At 39.1% G+C, this 19,552-nt stretch overlaps 1 protein-coding gene across 2 annotated transcripts in view; it reads left to right on the top strand.

The window, feature by feature from the left end:
- plxdc2b (plexin domain containing 2b) overlaps positions 1 to 19,552 on the top strand; it is a 175,016-nt gene that overhangs the window by 147,019 nt on the left and 8,445 nt on the right. For both annotated transcript variants that reach the window (XR_005993389.1, XM_041814140.1), the window contains exons 12-13: positions 7,687 to 7,725; positions 17,186 to 17,352. Coding sequence is in view for 1 of the 2 variants with exons in the window: in XM_041814140.1 (XP_041670074.1) it covers positions 7,687 to 7,725; positions 17,186 to 17,352 (206 nt within the window). In the remaining variant the exon portion in view is untranslated. The remainder of the gene's footprint in view (positions 1 to 7,686; positions 7,726 to 17,185; positions 17,353 to 19,552) is intronic.

The raw sequence follows: 19,552 nt of genomic DNA, 5'->3' as shown, positions 1-19,552 counted from the left end.
TCAATAATTGGATTAAAAAGTCGAAGTTCAACATATTCTTCTTGTCATTATTCTAAAGCCTCAGTTCAGCTCCTCTCACTGACAGAGTTCCCCATCAAAGTTGCGGCGGGTCATGCTCCTTTGATATCACCGTGTGAAATATTGAGCACATGACTCTGTGCACCCCAGCAGGAGGCTAACCCAAACCAGGCTGCTGCATAATCTCTCAGCGATCGAATGCAAATCCTGTGTGAAAGGAGCAGAGGGGAGACTTCTGCTGAGGATGGTCAAGGTGTCCTTTAAAGTTTGTTTACCTCTATATTTTCTTTCCTCTTGTCTCTGGAGGTTTAAAAGTTACACAGAGTGTGCTGGATTTAATGTGCACATTTCCTTTTTATGGCTTTTAAGCAGCTCACTTAAGTAAACAGACAATTAATCTTAATCAGCTGCAGATGTGGCCGTGTTAAATCAAAATGATAGGGTAGTGTCACTCATCTGCTGCCATCAATAGAGAGATTGTGTATAATAAAAGCACACACGCTGTTCTGTATGCAGTTGCTTTAATGTATTTGAGTCCTAGGATGCATTATGATGACATGATGGACAGCCAATCATTTTAGACCTCTGCTCCCATCTTTGTGATAAACGCAGTCACTGCATCCTTTTAAGAACAAGAAGGTGAGCCTCTGAAGGACACGCTTTAACTGTTTACCTGAGAGATTTCAGATGCAGCCTAAGACTCTAAAGAGCATCACTGTCCTTCAGAAAAATGCATTTCAAACTTGTCTTGACGTGTACCAAATCATAACCCTTAAAACTCCCAAAAAAGAAGAAAAAAAAACAGAAACCCTTTCTTACACTACTGCAAAAATCGAGGGTAAGGCATTAGTTCAGGCAGGCCACAAGCACCGCTATACATCTGAGAACAGCTGATCTCATGCAAGCCCTCAGCTGACGGCCAGCTGATTCGCTTTTGGCTTACTGCACTCATGCTGCTCTAGTCTGGCTTTGCTTTGCTGCTTCCTCTGCAAGCTGCTTTTTGCAACCCTCCTCCACCCCAGCTCCTCTTCTATAACTTAAACAGTGCAATTCTGTTGTGATTTATGCCTGCCCTTCTGTGGGTTTATTGCTGCTTCTCTCCCTGCCTCATGCTTTCCTTGTAGGCACAGAAAAGGCAGGGGCATGCTTGATGCTTTCCACATAGGCTTGTGGAAGGTAAGGGGGGATCCCACCACCAAATATAAATAATAGCAATGACCAGAAATCAATAACTTCAAATACAGAGAGAATGAATAAACTGCAAATCGTGTGTTCCTTGACAAAGTGGTCCTGAAATACAATTCTAGCTCCTAAATTAAAGTTAAGAAGCAATAACTTACCTACAAGTACAGCCTTAGCAATGCAACTAAAGACGGTAGTTAGAAAAACATTTAACAGCTGATTTTATGTGTCAAATGCAAACCCTCATTTAAAATAATGACAAAAAATGTACATTAACTTCATCATAATAGGATGACAACAGGCAGGGGTGTAAAATAAATTCAATTCCCCATCATATCAGAGACCAAACCCTGCAAAACAAGCATCAGAGACTAATGAAGAACTTCATTCATGTCATTTTGGAGCCCACCATCAAAAATAAGCAAAGCTGCTCATAAATAACATTATCAGATTGGCACAGCAGCCTCTTGTTAAATATATGATCAGATTAATTTGTAAAAACAGCCATTATTGGAATCACAGTGCATAATAAATTTAATGACTGAGTGGCAGCTCTACATAATAACATTTTCCTTAATTAGTCTCAACAAAACAGCAGCAGCAGCTGCCAGAGGGAAAGAAGTTGGCACAACAGCCTCACAGATTTCAGCTGCAAAAATAAATGTATATTTTTTTAGCTCTTTTTTAAATCACAAAACCAAACATACAACATAGAGGGTTTTCCACTGAGACAAAAAACAGTCAGCCTGTGGGAAAAGTCATACCTTAGAGGAGTCAGAACTCACCCACCCCGGTTCATTCAGCCAATGTGGAGCGCAAGTTTGAAGACGGTGTCAACACTTAGTTCCTTGCAATCCCAGGAATATTTAAGCAGCAATATGGCCAGAATTCAGTTATGTGAAAGGTAAACATAGCCTTGCAAAGCAGATGGATTAGCCAAATTCTATGTCTGTCATCAGGCAGCTTTTGTCTGATGTGTTTGTGCCAGGTCTAAGAGGAGGCCTAACCGATCAGTGTCATTTAAGGAGAACCAGGCAGTAGCTCTAAGTCGGGTTTAGTTGTCCTCAAAGCAGGTACTCAACAAAAGAGAGAAATATCATCATCAAGAGAGGATTGTGTGGAAGAATCATTCAAAAGCTGCATTCTCACACAAGAGTCCACATCAAGCCCTTTAGTTTCTTTAAGATCACATGTTCACCTAAGCTGACACGCTACATGGGTTGGTTTCACACATCCATCTGGAAAACCTCGGAGGGTGGTTGGATGTACATTCTGTCACATCTTTACGAGCCAATCAGAGCAACCAAACTCATTACATTGTAGGTGTGTGCCAGTATCGAGGGGTAAACTCCATAGATAACTGCATAATAAGAACCATGGTGACTGTAGACATGTCAGTACACAACTTTGTCATTTTTGAAAAGAAACAACTCACCGCTGTTCTTTGTTCTTCTTACACCTGCATGGAAGACGTATGATTAGGCTTAACCTTTTGACCGGCAGCTTCAAGTATGATGTGAGCATCTGAGGTGTTAGTTTTTCTGTCTTCAGAGCCCAAAATATCTAAAGTGATGAATGCCTGTAATGTAACTGTGGAGTGTCTATCTGCTCCAATGTGATGAAGGCCAACCGATACGCTCGTACTTTGTTATTAGCACGATAACGTTACACCTTTATTTTTTTCTCTCTTTCCCCTTTTTATAGTTACTATTTTACAATAGCTATTTCTGTATTAGGTTTGTGTAATTATTTATGGACTGAGGGCAGTAAAACGAGAACACTTTTCCAGCTGGAATGTAAAAAAAGGGAGAAGAAAAAACAACCAATGCTTTCCACAAAAACCAGCCGTCTGCTGAACAGCCGACTACTCACTTACTTACACTGTCTTTATACAGTAGTTTGACTCACAAGATACAAATTGCTTTTCCTGTTCATTTAAATTTGGTTTCAACAATATATCAACTCAAACTACACTGTTTTTTAATAATTAGTTCATACCCTAGGTTTTCCTTAAACTGTCATGCCAGACAGACTGTTTCACATATACATTACATGGAAATATTTCACATCATTCTGGGAAACCTCCCATACATGAGGGAAGGGCAGGACTTTTCAAAAAATTCTCTGAAGGTGATTGGATGAACCTTCTGTCTATCACATTCATTACAGGTCAAACACAATGTCAAGACAAAAGGAGGTAGTCAGTATGTGCAGCTCTGGTTGTAACGTGAGCTCAACAGGCAGGTTGGTGGATCAAACTCATGCCGAGACCAGTCGGGAGGAATCCATAAACATCAACGAAAAGCTTTCAGTGTGGCTCTGGTCCCTCTTTCAACAAAAAAAGATTCAGAGCATTTTATTCAGAGCCGTACAGGTACCAGAAAAGGTGATGTTCGGTACCACTCGTTGGTCAAATATGGCTCTGGTGCAAGGGGCTGCAAGAGTGTTAACCAGGCTGGGAGATTTATGAAGTTTTATGTGGTTCTCCACAAGATGGCAGTGTGAGCAAGGTTAGTAGGCAGTGTCAACAGATGACTCAAACCATAACAGCCTCTATGGTAGCAGTCATTACTATAGGCTTGCAGTAGTAATGACTAAATCCTGCATATTACTATCACAAACTTGTGCCAAAGCAGGTCATGAGGAGAGCAAACTTTAGTGCAGTTCTTTGGACTTCTTTGCTTGTTTTAGTAAAGAAATAGGGCTCCGTTTAGATAAAACTACCACTGTGACTACATCCAAGCTAATGGCTCCATTAGCAGCCATTGTATATAGCGGCTTGCAGTGCAACTAAACCCCGCCCATAACATCGCAAAATCAAGCTAAATCAGGTCAGCAGAAGGGTGAAAACATCTTTTATACCATGAAATGCTTTTTGGTGCCTTTCGTTGCTCTTTTTTAATAGATACTATAAATAGATTTACTTTGGCTACATCAGAGCTAATTGCTACAACAGCAGCAGCCATATTTTTAGGTTTTCTTCATTCAGTGCGGAGCTATAAAATTACATGCCCTTATTTTCAGTAGCTGACCTCTTTCTGCATCGTGCCTCCATTAATCATAGAGCGGGGGGCCGTGTTTGAATGGACACTCCTCTGCAGGTGGGATTGTTGTGCTGAGGGTAGATGCAGTTCAGGACAGAGCTGGGAAACCATCCCATCTGTGAGGCAAACACCAAGAGTAACCTCAGAGATCAACCCAGGTCACTGTAGGAGGACTGACACAGGAACTAAAATAAAAGTTTCTCACTCCTGTGTGTGACTGCATGTGTGTTGGTGTGCAGGAGGTCAAGGCAGCTCTCTGTATTGCTTGTTGCAGCTGACACAGAGAAATGTCTTTCTGACACGTACAGCAGATCAGTTTTTAACCCTTGCCCCCGACTCTTCAGCTGCAGGGTTCAAAGGTCATGGATGAGGGCAGGCTGGGTGACTCTGCAGCGTGTTCGAAAACCTGCAGCTGGACGAAACAAGCTGCAGGAGAGAAATTAGACTGTGTGGGCGAGGATGTGTTGTAAAATGTCAACATGGAAAGTTTAAATCTCTCTAAGTATGATGTGAAACAAAGTATAATACTCATTTAAATGTTCATATGTCATACCTCTGCGAAACCTTGTTTATATATTTTCATGATTACAGGATTTTTAAAAAATTATTTGTATCTACAGACAACTATTTTACACTGGCACTGCTTATCATAAATGCACAACCAGTGTAGTCCAACTTTTTCAGTGCTTACCGTCCTGAGCCCATAAACACCTGAGGTGTCCGTCATTTTTTAAGAAGAGGCGGGACTTATTTTACCTGCTTTGTCAACAACAATGGCGGCTAAGAAACTGATCTAACAGGTCCTTTTGAGGACACTATTACCAGATCTACTGCCAGTGCAATTGCCAGGATGTGATACCAATAAGTAGTTTTCATGTTTTTCACAATATTTCATAAAAATAAAGGAAAATATTAAAGGCTTAGAGCTATGAAAGCCTTGAAAAAGGGGCAAAACTGTACTTGAAGAGTGGCAAAAAAGTCTAAAATGGAAAAAAGAGTGGCAAAAAGATAAAGGGGCAAAAGCTATCTAAAATTATTTGACTTTTTAAATTTTATTTAACCAGGAAAACGTCATTGAGATCAATAATCTCATTTACAAGAGTGTCCTGGCCAAGACATGCAGCAGCCTATTTAACAGAGTTACCGACATGAAATATAACAGTTAAAAACATAGAACAAACAAATCCTGAACCACAGAGCACAAAGACATTGATCAAAACATCTACACCTTGAAGCATCAACCTCCAATGCCTTCACGGTACTTTTAAAAGATTTAAAGAGATCCCCAAGACATGGAGTCTCCTGCAGCAGATTCCAGGCTGCAGAAGCAGCGTACCTGAAACTCCTTGTACCCATTTCAAGACAGACGTTGGGCACAGATGGCAATAAGTCCTGTGCCTGTCAATAATAGGCCAAAAGGGGCAGAAACTGGTGAAAAAAGGGCAAAAGGTGGCTAAAATTGCCAAAAAGTGGCAGAAAATGGAAATAAGATTTTTAAAAAGTGTCAAAAATTGGTCAAATGGGGCAATAATGGGCAAAAAGTGGTGAAAATGGTGGTAATGGCAAATACAGGCTAAAGGTAGCCAAAAAGAAATGGAAATAATGGATAGAAAGAATGTTAGAAAGTAGCATGGATAAATTATTCCATCATCAGAAACCAATAATAGCTTGAAACACTGTTAGGCTCTAAAATGAGGTAACCATTAGCCAGGATGCTAGCACCAATGCTACTGATCCAACACACACACACACACACACACACACACACACACACACACATACACATTGATATCATGAAAAAATCCCAGCTGGGAAGGGCCCATTCTCTGGGTTTTTCAGGGGCCCTGCTAATTCTGTGTGCGGGCCTGCTGAATCCGCACACAGTCATTCTGCCTACTCAAGCAGTGTAGTAGCGTTAAAGTACTCAAGAACGGTCTGGACGGTCATTTTGAAGTGTTGGTCTTGTCTTGGACTTGAGAGCATTTTTACTCTGTCTTGTTTCGGTCTTGGAATTTTCCATCAAGACCAGTCGAGACCAGTACTGATCTGCTATTCTTGGACTATAGCTATACCTGCAAAAACCTGGACATCAGTCCATCATATTTCTAGTCAGAAATACCTCTGAACACTTACTTTAGGCCTCATTCACCTGACAAATCTAGATAAACATCTCATTTTCAGACATTTAAATTAATTACGGACTTGTCAGTGGCTTTTAAATACATGCAAGGATTTATTTTTTTTACAAGAAGTTAGTTGAACAAATCTGTTTAGATTTGAGATGTTTGCATGTTGTGCTTTGAAAGAGTTGCAGACATGTTGTTTTTATCAGTCAAATTAATTAAAAGAAAACTAAAATTAAAGAGAGAATGCTCTTTAACTGTCCAACCTTGTCATGTTTTTTCAAAATAGATTTTTATGGTCTCAGTCTCGACCCCCAGAAGTCTTGGTCTTGTCTTGGTCTCGGTGCACTCTGGCCTCGGGCAAGTCTTGGTCTTGAGTACAACACCAAAGTGTACTGCACTGTTTGCACTATTAGACATCCTCTCTTTGCCACATGACACCATGAACAACATATGAAGGTCCTTTCATATCAGGCCCTCTATAGAATTTAACAACAATGTAAAAATGTTCTGGACCTACTTGTCTGACTTGGACATTTGGAGTAATTAAGGTACATTTACTCAGTTTTATGATCAAATGTGTTATTCTGAGTTATTAGTATGTGTATGAGGAGTAAAAACAGCAGTGCATTCCTGTTAACACAGAAAATAAAGCAGTCAAAATACCCGCCTTAATTTGATATGAATGGAAGTATTTGTGAAATAAACACACTCACAGAGTCCCTCTGTGTTGTTCTCTGGTGACTACCGCAGACTTACAGCCCTCTTTTCCTCCAGCAGACATGATAATCCATATTCATGACCCTCGTCCTGACAGGGTCTAAAATTTTTAGGGCTGTCTCTTACAGTATGATGTCTCATTTAAGGATTCATTTCAGACACCAGAATGTAGCTGCATTGGCTCTTTGGTGAATAGGAATGGAAATTCCCTTTGAATACGATGGGTCGGTGAAATATATCTGGTGGTGTATGTGCTGAATTTGCATAATGTGAATCCTATGGTGTGTGTGAATGCCTGCTAGCCTTGGAGGAGAAGTGGGTCACGCTAAATTTCCATATTTCACATGTATAGTTAACCCCAGACAGATTTTATGCACTGAATTATGCATGCCGGACCATTATATTCAAAGCATTAATTTTTAATCCAATTTAAAGTGTGGTAAATTTCATGTTGAAGGGAAAATGAGTCGCTAATGAATGAAGCTTCATTTCTCCAGGGGATTATTTATGTTATCAGAGCTTCAAAAACAAACTACAAAGAGAAATATGGATTAATATGTCTGACGCTGGCATGTTGTTCTCTCTTTGTCTCCACACAGATGACACCAAGATTGCCCTGCATCTCAGAGACAACCAGGGTAGGTCCCCATCTCGCAGTGGTTGTACATAAACTGTGCCTTCACTGTCTTCTGTTTTTGACACTGTGTGTATCTTTTGCTGCCTCTTGTGTTTTCTTCCACTGATGTATTTGTCCCTTGTTGCCTTCTGGTCCTTTCTGGAGGATATATTGCCAAAAAAAGTCTAATAACCTGAGCCCAGCTGCTGCCAGTGGTGCCCAATATCAGTCCTATTGTTGGCCATTGACATTATTACTTTGTCTGTGCTGGTGTAGAGGAAAGTAAAGCTGTGTGCCAAAAACTTGAACTTTTATTAAGTTACAAAGTGAAAGTGAAAATATTTCTCCATAGACATAAAGATGATGTTTATGCAGTGACTTTGGAAGTGGATTGCTGTGAATGCTGCAAAGCATTTTTTGTCTGTCTTTTTGTCTGATTTAAACCATTCAAAGTTTAATATATTCACCCAAATCCGGACATTCCTGCTATGGCTTTTCTAAATCATACTCATTAAACTGTCAGAGTTATTTCCACAAAAGTTGGGACTATTGAAATGAATGGATAGAACGTTCAAAACGGGAACATTTTTTCACCCTTATTCAAACCCTTAGAGTTCACTCATACTTCAACATAGAAACTCCATTCAACCTTTGAAATGCTCCCAAGACATGAGGCTATTTCCCTGCGATTCAGCTTTTTCATATCATGTGGTGTTCCTTCACAGCAAACTTTCAAAGTTGATTCATTTACTTCAGCCCAGCAGCTCGTTTTCCATTTACTTTAATGGTGTGGAATGTTCGGACTCAAAATTGCCAGACAGTGAAAGTACGGTGCTAGAAGAAGAAGTTTGACTTTGTCTTTGTACCTGGACATTTGTGCAAAATTTTAAGAAAATCCCTCACAGTGTTCTCAAGAGACTGGATTCATTTGAGTGTCCCAGGCAGACAGAGTAATGGATATTCTGGCATCATGAAAACATAATGCCTCTAGCCTTGGCCATCACTAGTAAAGAGACATAAAAATGTTACAAAATAGGTACAATTCTCAGTAGCCATGAATACTGATTAACCGGTGACTGGACCTTCTAGACACTGGTGTTTTTATACTACAGTCAATTTAGAGATGTTCACTGTGCTTAGGTGATCCCATTTTGCCTGTATCGATTGTAAAACATCTGCTAATGCAACAAGCAGGTGAATGTTGTGACCTACACAGGCTTACTTTTTACTTGTAATAACTTAAAATAAGATTTTTATCTATACTTATGAAGTGAATGTTTCGAATAGAAATAGACTGAAATGTAAGTTTCTGTAGCGGCTGCTTCATACTACAAACTAAAAGTCACATTACTCCCAGATCAAAATAACCAAAAGTGTTTTTTCATAGGATGCAGATTTTTCTGGAAACATCAATGATAAAAAACACAGTTGCCCCTTTTGTTTACATCACTAACATCAAATTATAAGGAAACTGACAGTACTACACTTACACCACATGTGCATCAGCTCTGAGAAGTCAACATTTCTCTTAAACTCAATGCAACATGCTTTACTTGCTAATGTATGCAAAACACCCAGACACTGAAATGACTTCCATCACCATCAGTTTGCAAGGAAAGCCTTTCAAACGGTTCATTTCCTGCTTGAGAGGAAATGGAAATCAGTGACTTCTATCATACCTCCATTATACAAATGCTGCATGTCTCTCATCACTGGCTCCCTCAGACTGATGATATCTCTCTGTATGCCATCTTATTTCATGCATCAAAATTTTTTTTCACGCCGCACACATGGCCTTAATGTTACTGAAGGTGAACAGTAATCGCAGGGTAGGCACTGGGATTAGCATACTGAGAAGAAAAGACATAAAACTTTGATTTTCTTTCCTTTTTTAGACATGTTCTTTCACCTCTTTGGCTCAATTGTCATCCATGGCATGGTGTTCTTCTTACCTTGATCTTGGTAACACTGAGGCCTTTACAGCTGGAGTTAATGTGAAGTTAAGGGACATTAAAAGCCCTGAGTATTAACCTGACATCTCAGAGTCTATTTACCAGTAGTCTGAGCTATAGGCAGGTTCAGTTAGCACTGTTAGCGCCCTAGAAACCCCCATTAGCCATGTTCGGCCTCTCTTAGCGCTGATGAATTGATGTAAGGAAAGAGCTTGCCCAGTCTCATTTGTCCTTTTATTAAAAGCTCTGGTGTTTACTGACATAGAGGAGCTCTGCTGTCCATTAGTGTTCACTCAGTCCCCTCAGGTTTAGCAGACAGACAAACAACACTAATGGAGAATGAACTCAGGGTCATTTATGGTAGATGCATTTATGTTATTACTTATATAGATTAGATAGATAGATTCAAGCCACTGCTAAATGACTCAATAATGTTTGTCTACATGAATCTATCTCAGCAAAAACAGTTTCTACAATTAGTCTTAGGTCTCAACATTGTTGTATATGTTAAGCTCGAATACATTACTAATGTATTTCACCTTAAAGACACACATTAATCTGTCTTTTACAAGTACAGGCTGAAATAAAGGGTACTTGTAGACGTTTATGGTGCTCAGAGATTGAATCCCAAAGAATTCTGTTAAAACCTGCATTTTAGAGCTGGAGGCGATCCCAGCTGTCACTGGGGCAAGTCACCAGTCAATCACAGGGCTGACAAACAAGCAGTCATACTCACACCTACGGGCAATTCAGAGCCACCAATTAACCTAATGAGCATGTCTCTGGACTGTGGCAGGAAAGAACCCACGCATGCATGGGGAGAACATGCAAACTCCACACAGAAGGACCAACCCGACCAGGATTCGAAGCTGTAATGCTTTTTTTCTCTTAGGTGACAGAACTAACCCACTGACCCTATGTCTGGTGGTCTGTTCAGAGTGTAAGTCATCACCCAGAGGCAGCTGGGATCAGCTCCAGTGCCCCCACAACCCTGACCAGAATAAGTGGTTTGGATAATGGATATAAAGTTTTATTTACTGTACTCTGAGACTTTCCCGTCACTTAAACCTAGCCTGGTGGTCTTATGGTTTATAACACAGCCTTGTGTTATGAGGCAGAGTTAAAGCACCCTTTCAGAGTGCTTTTCACTTACTTAAAGCAGTATCATAGTGTCACATTTCATCTGAAACTGAATCCAATCTATGTCCAAAGACCGTCAAACCTAATGGCATCATGATCACCCAAAATTCATCCAACATGATTGTGTTTCATCCGAGCTTGGCCGTTTTTGTTGTTTGGTTTGGTGCCGACAAGGGCAAATGTTTGGCAAGGGCTGAAACAACTTTCAGAGTGCGGACACGCTGCACAAATCCAATTTGCCAAGACTCAAGCCGTCCAGTTATGCTGCTCACACGTTATCTTGAATCGAGACGTCTTTTTTCTGACTTTTCATTCCTTTATTAGAGAGACAATACAGTGGATAGAATTTGGCACTGCTGAGAAAGAGAGAATAGTGGGATTGAGATGCAAAAGTGAGTCTCAGGTTGGATATAAACCCAGGCTGCCTGCTTGGAGGATCACGGCTTCTGGACATGGGGCAGCGCAAGGGCAGTTTTAGTGAATCTGAGGCCCCAGACATAGACCAGTATGAAGCCCTTTCCCAATGAACTAAAAGTATATTATATTTAATTCTAAGATGCCTAAGAACAGTACATATGCATGAAAGTTGATTAATGTACACTTCAAATAAACACATTGAAAAGAATTAAATAAAGAATCGCAAATTCTGCCAATAGGGGCTCTCAAACAAAACAATAACACAATAGGACAAGTAAAGATCAGCACTGCCCTGCTACTCCCATCTCTGATGTGTACTCCTTGTTTTTAATTGAGGACTGTGCTAAAAGAAAAGTCATGCACATGTGCTCTGGGATCCCAAGATGCGCATGCTCTTTAGCGCTGCTTCCAGCATGAATGAATGAGTGCCAGAAGTAATAATGTAAATCAGGTGTTCCAATCACTTCCATGGCCACAGGTGAATAAAATCAAGTACCTAGGCATGCAGACTGTTTCTACAAGCATTTGTGAAAGAATGGGTCACTCTCAGGAGCTCAGTGAATTCCAGCGTGGTTCTGTGATAGGATGTCACCTGTGCAACAAGTCCAGTCATGAAATTTCCTCGCTCCTAAATATTCCATAGTCAACTGTCAGTGGCATTATAACAAAGTGGAAGCGATTGGGAATGACAGCAACTCAGCCACGAAGTGGTAGGCCACGTAAAATGACAGTACTCGTCTGACTGCATTGTGCCAAGTGTAAAGTTTGGTGGAGGGGGGATTATGGTGTGGGGTTGTTTTGCAGGAGCTGGGCTTGGCCTCTTAGTTCCAGTGAGAGGAACTCTGAATGCTTCAGCATACCAAGAGATTTTGGACAATTCCATGCTCCCAACTTTGTGGGGACAGTTTGGGGATGGGCCCTTCCTGTTCCAACATGACTGTGCACCAGTGCACAAAGCAAGGTCCATAAAGACATGGATGAGAGAGTTTGGTGTGGATGAACTTGACTGGCCTGCACAAAGTCCTGACCTCAACCCCATAGAACACCTTCAGGATGAATTAGAGCAGAGACTGAGAGCCAGGCCTTCTGGTCTAACATCAGTGTGTGACCTCACAAATGCACTTCTGGAAGGATGGTCAGAAATTCCCATAAACACATTCCTAAACCTTGTGGAAAGCCTCCTCAGAAGAGTTAAAGCTAAAGTTATAGCTGCAAAGGGTGGACCGAGTTCATATTAAACCGTATGGATCAAGAATGGGATGTCACTTAAGTTCATTTGCGAGTCAAGGCAGGTGAGCAAATACTTTAGGCAATACAGTGTATGACTGAGAAAATGCTGTATATAAGTGGAATCACCAGCCTGGTATGAACCAGATTTCATCCAACAAGCATGCTCACAGACAAATGTGCATTGTTTTTGAATGAGCTGCACATTTTTACTAATATCAGTCATTTTGGCTGGTGCTTAGCATTTTCCCTTGTTGGCCACCGTAGTTATGCCACTCATAGTAAACTAAATTCCATCTCAATGAGGGGGAAAATAAAGAATGCAGAGAAAAAATATAGAAGGCTTAGATATGTTTTCATACAGTATAAATGAAATTCTCAGGCCTGAAAAAGCTCAAATGTTGAGTTCAGAAGAAACCAGATCAGTCAAAGGAGCTCTCCCACAGGGATCCAAGCATGCTTGCTAGCATCCTGCTGATCATTTAGCTGCTTAGCTGTTGATTTCTCTCTATATATATCCTTGTTAGTCTCAGCTAACCTCAAGACACCACAAGCTCACAGTCTGTTGCATTGTTTGAGTTTCAACCTGACCCAGAGATGGCTCTTGAACTCTGCAGCTCCTGACAGAAAACACAGAATAAACATCTTTTTGAGACAGACTTCCCTCTAATAGGATATGTGCAAGAGGCATTTTGTTATCATTTTTCAGCTGGATTATGGCGAGGCGGAGGATGGTTTTGTTTGGATTGTCTTTTAATGGGAAGCTAGTGCAGGCGGCGGTGTTTCAGCTCACCAAATTATCCATATTTTGTCTTCTAAATTTCCACTTTAGGAGTCCACAGTCTGTAACAGCTCCCTGAAATTACACAACCACACATTCACAGCAACTGCCCACATGCATTGGACAGGTTTGATTACCAGCCGGTTATTCTGTGAGCTGGAAATCAATGAGGCAGGGAGCCAGGGGGGAGCGACTGGTTGGCTGACAGGCTCGGCGGTGGCTGTAGCTGCTAATTAAAGGAAGGGAGGAGCCCAGGAGGAGGTTGTCAGGGGGGCAGAGAAGATGAAATCTGGGCATAGATCTGGGCTGAACCTGCTTTAAATCTCAGGACAGCTTCCCTTTGTGTATTCTTATTTTATTCTTATCTCATTCATCCTTGTAGCAGGTGAAATTTCTCTTATTTTTAGCATTGGGAAATCATGTCTCCTTAGATTACAAAAAGCAGATATTAGCTTAAAGGATGCGCTCTTCATCTTCAAAAGAGCTGCCACCTGCTGGGTCGACTTTGAGGCTCCTCTGAGTATCAGAGAAAGTACTTCAAAGATGACTGATGCCTCGGTGAAGGACAGACTTGTTTTGTAGCCACTGTATACAGCCTCTTCAGTTTGCATTAACACGACTGGAGGCTACAATTGGACTCTTTATCAGCATCTATAGGCCTCTTCTCGCCTCCTATCAGGACTGTATGCTCCCAACCTTGCTTTGGGATTACTTGTACTCTTAGGAGGGAAAGAACCACTCATGAATACCTAAGTAGATGTTAGAAAGAGTGTGCCACATAGTGCTTAAGACCCAATTTCAACCCTCACCCTATGTAGGAAATGTCCCATTTATGCATGAAATACACCTTATGAAATCAACTGAAAGTTAGTTTGAGAATTACATGCTTGAATACAGGAGATGTGCATGAAAAGAATTAATGTTTCATGTCTATTTTCTGTGCTAATCTTTTGATATTTAGCTACATTTCTGCAGAATTCTTTTGGTTTGTTTTAAGGCTTATATGTAGACATGAGAAAGAGTATTGTTAAGTGATGAGTGTCCCCTGCTGGTCAATAGCAGAACTGCAGAAAACATGAGAAAACATGTTAGGGTCCATTCGAAGTCTTTTCAGTGAAGGAAGGTTCCTAACTGAATGAAATAACTCAAAGTATTTAAGTGGCGCCATGGTGAGAGCTGTTTGAATTCTTGAAATGATAAAGAAAGGAGGTGAATGAAAAACAGAATGCAATGGCTGTCAAATCTCATAAACACATTTACAGTAGAACATAAAATCATATCAAATGTAGAAACAGACACATTTTACCATTTCATGAAAATAGTAGCTCATTTTGAAAGTGAAGGTAGCAACACATCTGAAAAGAGTAGGGACAGGGCCATGTTTAACACTGTGTAGCATCCCCTCTTCCTTTAACAACAGTCTGTAAACATCTGGTATATGAGGAGACCGTTTGCTGGAGATTTAGGAAAGGAATGTTGTCCCATTCTTGACTGATATAGGATTCTAGTTGGTTGTCATCGCTGGATTTTTCATCATATGATGCTCAAAATGCTTTCTACTGATGGAAGGGTTGGACTGCAGGCAGGACCTTTACATTGTGAAGCCATGCTGTTGTGATTGTCTTGCTGAAATATGCAATGCCTTCCTTGAAAGAGACGTTGTCTCTACAGACTTTTCAGTATTGACGGAGCCTTTCCAGATGTGTAAGCTGCCCATGCCATGTGCACTAATACACCCCCATATCATCAGTAGAGGAGGGAGAAAAAAATCAATTCTTAGATGCATCGTGATGTCAAGGTGGAAGATTCTGAATCGATTTATAAATGTCCAATAATCGATAATAATTTAAATATTTTATACTGTGGACTAGCAGGAACAAAAAGGTGGAACTCGTGTAACAGCAAGTAACAGCAAGATTTAGATTACCTGTTCTTCATCTGTGAAACAGGACGTTTTATGCTTGTAATTTCAGATATGTTACAAGGAAAGGATGCTGCTGCCTTGCTGCAATTGTAAATTTCCACTTTACACACTTCTTCCAAATTTAATTTATCTCTTTTTTCTAAACACAAATGTAATCTTTTTTATTATGTTGGACACAGTGAGAACAACAGAAATGTAACAAAAAAACAAGTGCATCAAAATGCATCAATAATCGATTAAAAATCGAATCGTAGCTGTATGAATCGCAACTGAATCAAACGGTGAGGTGCCCAAAGATTCCTACCTCTAATCATCAGAGAGGCAGGCTGTTGAGCTGTGTGCTGACAACAACCTGGATGGTCTCTCTCCTTGAAATTTTGATTCATCTGACCACAGAACAGTTTTCTGTTTTGCCTGTCCATTTTAAAAGAGCTTTGGGCCCGAGAAAATGACATTTCTTAATCGTGTTAAAATAGCTTCTTCTTTGCGTGATAAAGCTTTAACTTGCATTTATAGATGGCACAGATAACTGTGCTGACAGACAGTGATTTCTGTAAGTGTTTCTGAGCCCATGCAGTGATTTCCAGTGCAGAGTCATGACTGTTTTTTTGTTGTTGTTGTTTTTTCAGTCTGACAGCCTGATTATCATGAGCATCCAATACTAAACCTTCAGCCCTGCCCCTTATGCCAAGAGATTCTCTGAATCTTTTGATGATAATATGGACTGTAGTTGCTGGAATTTTCAAAGTCTTTACAATTGTACAGTGCTTAAAAAATTTATTAGACCACCTGTCATATTTGTCTCAGAGACCATCCAGCATCATGAAGTGCTTTAATGCGGACTCTTTCATTTTCAGTGAGCTCTCCACGTTTTACCATTTTGAACAGGAATGAGGGATTTCAAACTGAGCGCACCCACATTTGAGCCGGCTCACTGGGCTTCTCTGAGAAGTCAGAAATGAATCAAGCATAACTTTCAACCACTAAAACTCATTTTTCTGTTCAGGAATGCAAGTAAATATCTATAATTTGACATATTAATCAAGAAATGATAATGTGCTGTTTTTTTTCAGGTTTTTTTTTTTATTTTTTTTGTAAATCAGTAAATTTGAAAATTCATGGATAACAATAATAATTCCAATTTTAGCATTAAAAATATCATTTGGGTTGAAGAGCTTCTTCATATTGGTGTATTAACCATTGCAGGAACATGAAAAATGATTTTGGTAATTACCAATGCTGTTAATTTAGGGCAGCTGTGGCATAAACCTTACTTTGGTTAGGGTTAGGGTGGTCTAATACATTTGTAAGGCAGTGTACATTGAGGGAAATTTTTCTGAAATGGTTCCACAATTGTTCAATATAGTTTTTTTGCAGATTGGTGAACCTCTGCCCATCTTTACTTCTGGGAGACTCTGTCTCTCTAAAATATGCATATTTTATGCCCAGTCATGTAACTGATCTGTTGCCAGTTAACCTTATTACTGGCAAAATGCTCCTCCAGCTGTTTTTCATTAATGCCACTTACTCTTCCAGCCTTGTGTTGCCCTGTACCAACTTTTTCGAGATGTGTTACTGCCACCAAAGCAGCTAATATATTTAATTAAATCACAAAACGTCTCAGTTTCAACATCTGGTATGTTTTTAATGTTCTACCGGAAATTAAATATGGGTTTATGATATTTGTAAATCATTGCTTTGTTTTTATTTACATTTTACACATCATCACCATTTTTTTGGAATTAGGGTTGTGGATTAAAGCCAAAACATAGTAGAAAAAGTAAGACAGGGCTAGACTATCATATTAACAGCTTAGAAAAAAGACAATTAAAGATGGAATGGACTACGAGTGAATGAAACAATTGTACCACATGCAGGTATAAATAAAATCCTGTTTATGGGCACTGACATTAGAACACACATATTAATAATTCAGGGTTTGCTGCACAGCTAACTTGCATCACTACATGCTTAAGTTGCAGTGAAAATTAGGAGAGAATGTAATCACGTAGTTCTTAAAATTCTTTGTGCATTTTTTCAGTGATGCCTGCAGACAGCGCAGCAGACAGGATGCCAGGTACCCACCCTCTGCACATCGGCCTGATCCTCGGCATCCTTCTGGTGGTACTCATCATGGTTGCCGGCGTGCTGGTCACCGTGTACATCTACCATCACCCAACCTCTGCACCCAGCCTCTTCCTCATTGAGGTGAGTGGAAATTCAAAGTTAAAGTAAAGTCTCAACTTTACAAAGTGAACTCACCTAACCTCAAATAACCTAACATTCAGAATATTTGCCCTTACACGAGTCCTCTTTATATATTCATTGAATAATTTTTAAACCCCCTTAGTTTGATGCATTTGAGAAATTGAAACCTTTATATGCACACAATTATCCCTTGCCAGATTTTAGCTAGTATGTTGGGAATATTTCCTGTAGACATTCCAATGTAATGACAAGAAGAGCTATCTATACAAAAACACAGCAGCTCAGTGGGTTTCATCCTTTAATTCCTGACTCATACATATGCAGAGACACTTTCTGAGGGGGATGATGAAACTTGGTGCACAGTCTTTCTTAATAAGTGAAATTGAATCCCCCAAGCGAGGTGTAGGTGTGTTTGCAGAGAGTAATACAGCAAGGGAGTTCAAACACCCTTTTAAAAACATAACATGTTCAAAGTTGTTCTTATTTTCAGTATCACAAGGTCATTTTCAGTCACAGACGCTCTCTGATGTTGATTTTACTTCCTGAAGTTGTTTAATGCATTATGAACATCAGGAAAAGCATGTATCATATCAAGTTTGCAATTATAAATGATAAGAAGGTATACCACCTTATGAACAATTTATGAATAGAATAATACATTTGATAAAGATGCTAAATAAAATGTCTAGATCTGAGATTTCAACTATTCTTACTGTAATATCTATATTTATGTGTCTGCCGGTGAATATCTTCAACTGAAATCTATACATACTGTAGCCTCCAAACAACCTTCATTTGCCATTTTTGTAATTACAGCAATAACAAAACAACATAGCTCCATAATATTCATAGTATGGTAGTAGATGAATGGATTAAGTTAATTAGGGTATTTCTCAAGCTAAATTCTTGGTTGAAATGTAAATTTTTAAAATCTTTTAAAAATATAAATTCTAAAAAGTTTTCCTTTACTGAGAATTAATGGGTGGAGCAACAGTTGTTGTTTTTATTAATGGTATAATTTTTCCGAAAATTGATCCTTTTTACAAAATTTGTGCTTATTTTACCTTGCTCCATAACTGGGTTCTGAGTGTACTGTGTAAGGCTCATGATACAATATGACACGAGATGACATGGTCCTGTATGATACGATATAATATGTTAGCATACATAATGGCATAGTATAATATGATACAGTCCAAAACAATATGATACGATACAGTACAGTACATATTGGTACAGTAAGATAGGATACCATATGATACAATTCAATAAAATACAATACAATACAATAAAGTACATAACAGTAATATGCAGTATGTTTCAATATAGTACAATACAATATGATACAGTACATTACGTGGCAGTCAGATACTGTTCCTTACGATACATAATGGTACAGTATGGTATGATACAATATGTAAAATGAAATTAAACAATACAATACCATAGGATACCATACAACATGACACAACATGATAGGATTTGATACAATAAGATATGATATGATACAATATAATACAATACCATACCATACAATATATAACAATACAATATTTAACATTTCTGTAAGATATGATTTGATATGAAAAGACACGATAGTATACAATATGGCAGAGTATATTATGATACAATATGATACAATATAATTTATTTCGAAATGATACAGTACAACACAATACAAAACGATAGGGTACCATAGGATACGATACAATATGATATGATGCAACATGATACAATACATTATCATATGATACGATACAGGACAAAACGGTGTGGTAAGATATTATCAAGTACAATAATGGTCCAGTATGATACAATATGTTACCATATTAAATGAAAGCATGCAATGCAATATGAAACCATACGACATAACATGACAGGATAGGACAGGATACGTTACAATACGATATGATACAATACGATATAATAAGATACAGTACATAACAATACTACACAATACGCAATACTCTCTGATACTTAACGTTACTGTAAGATACGATATGAAACAAAAAGACACGATACAATACAAAAAGGGTAGAGTACAATATGATACAATATAATACCATCCAAAATGGTACGAAATGATCCGATCCAATATAATACATTACAGTACATAATTGTATGATAAGATACAACATGGAGCATTAAGATAAGATTCCGTATGATACAATATAATACAATACACAACAGTATCATTAGA

This window comes from Cheilinus undulatus, linkage group 19 (assembly GCF_018320785.1).
Source record: "Cheilinus undulatus linkage group 19, ASM1832078v1, whole genome shotgun sequence".
NCBI classification, from domain to species: Eukaryota; Metazoa; Chordata; class Actinopteri; order Labriformes; family Labridae; genus Cheilinus; species Cheilinus undulatus.
This window is presented reverse-complemented; position numbering and strand designations above follow the sequence as displayed.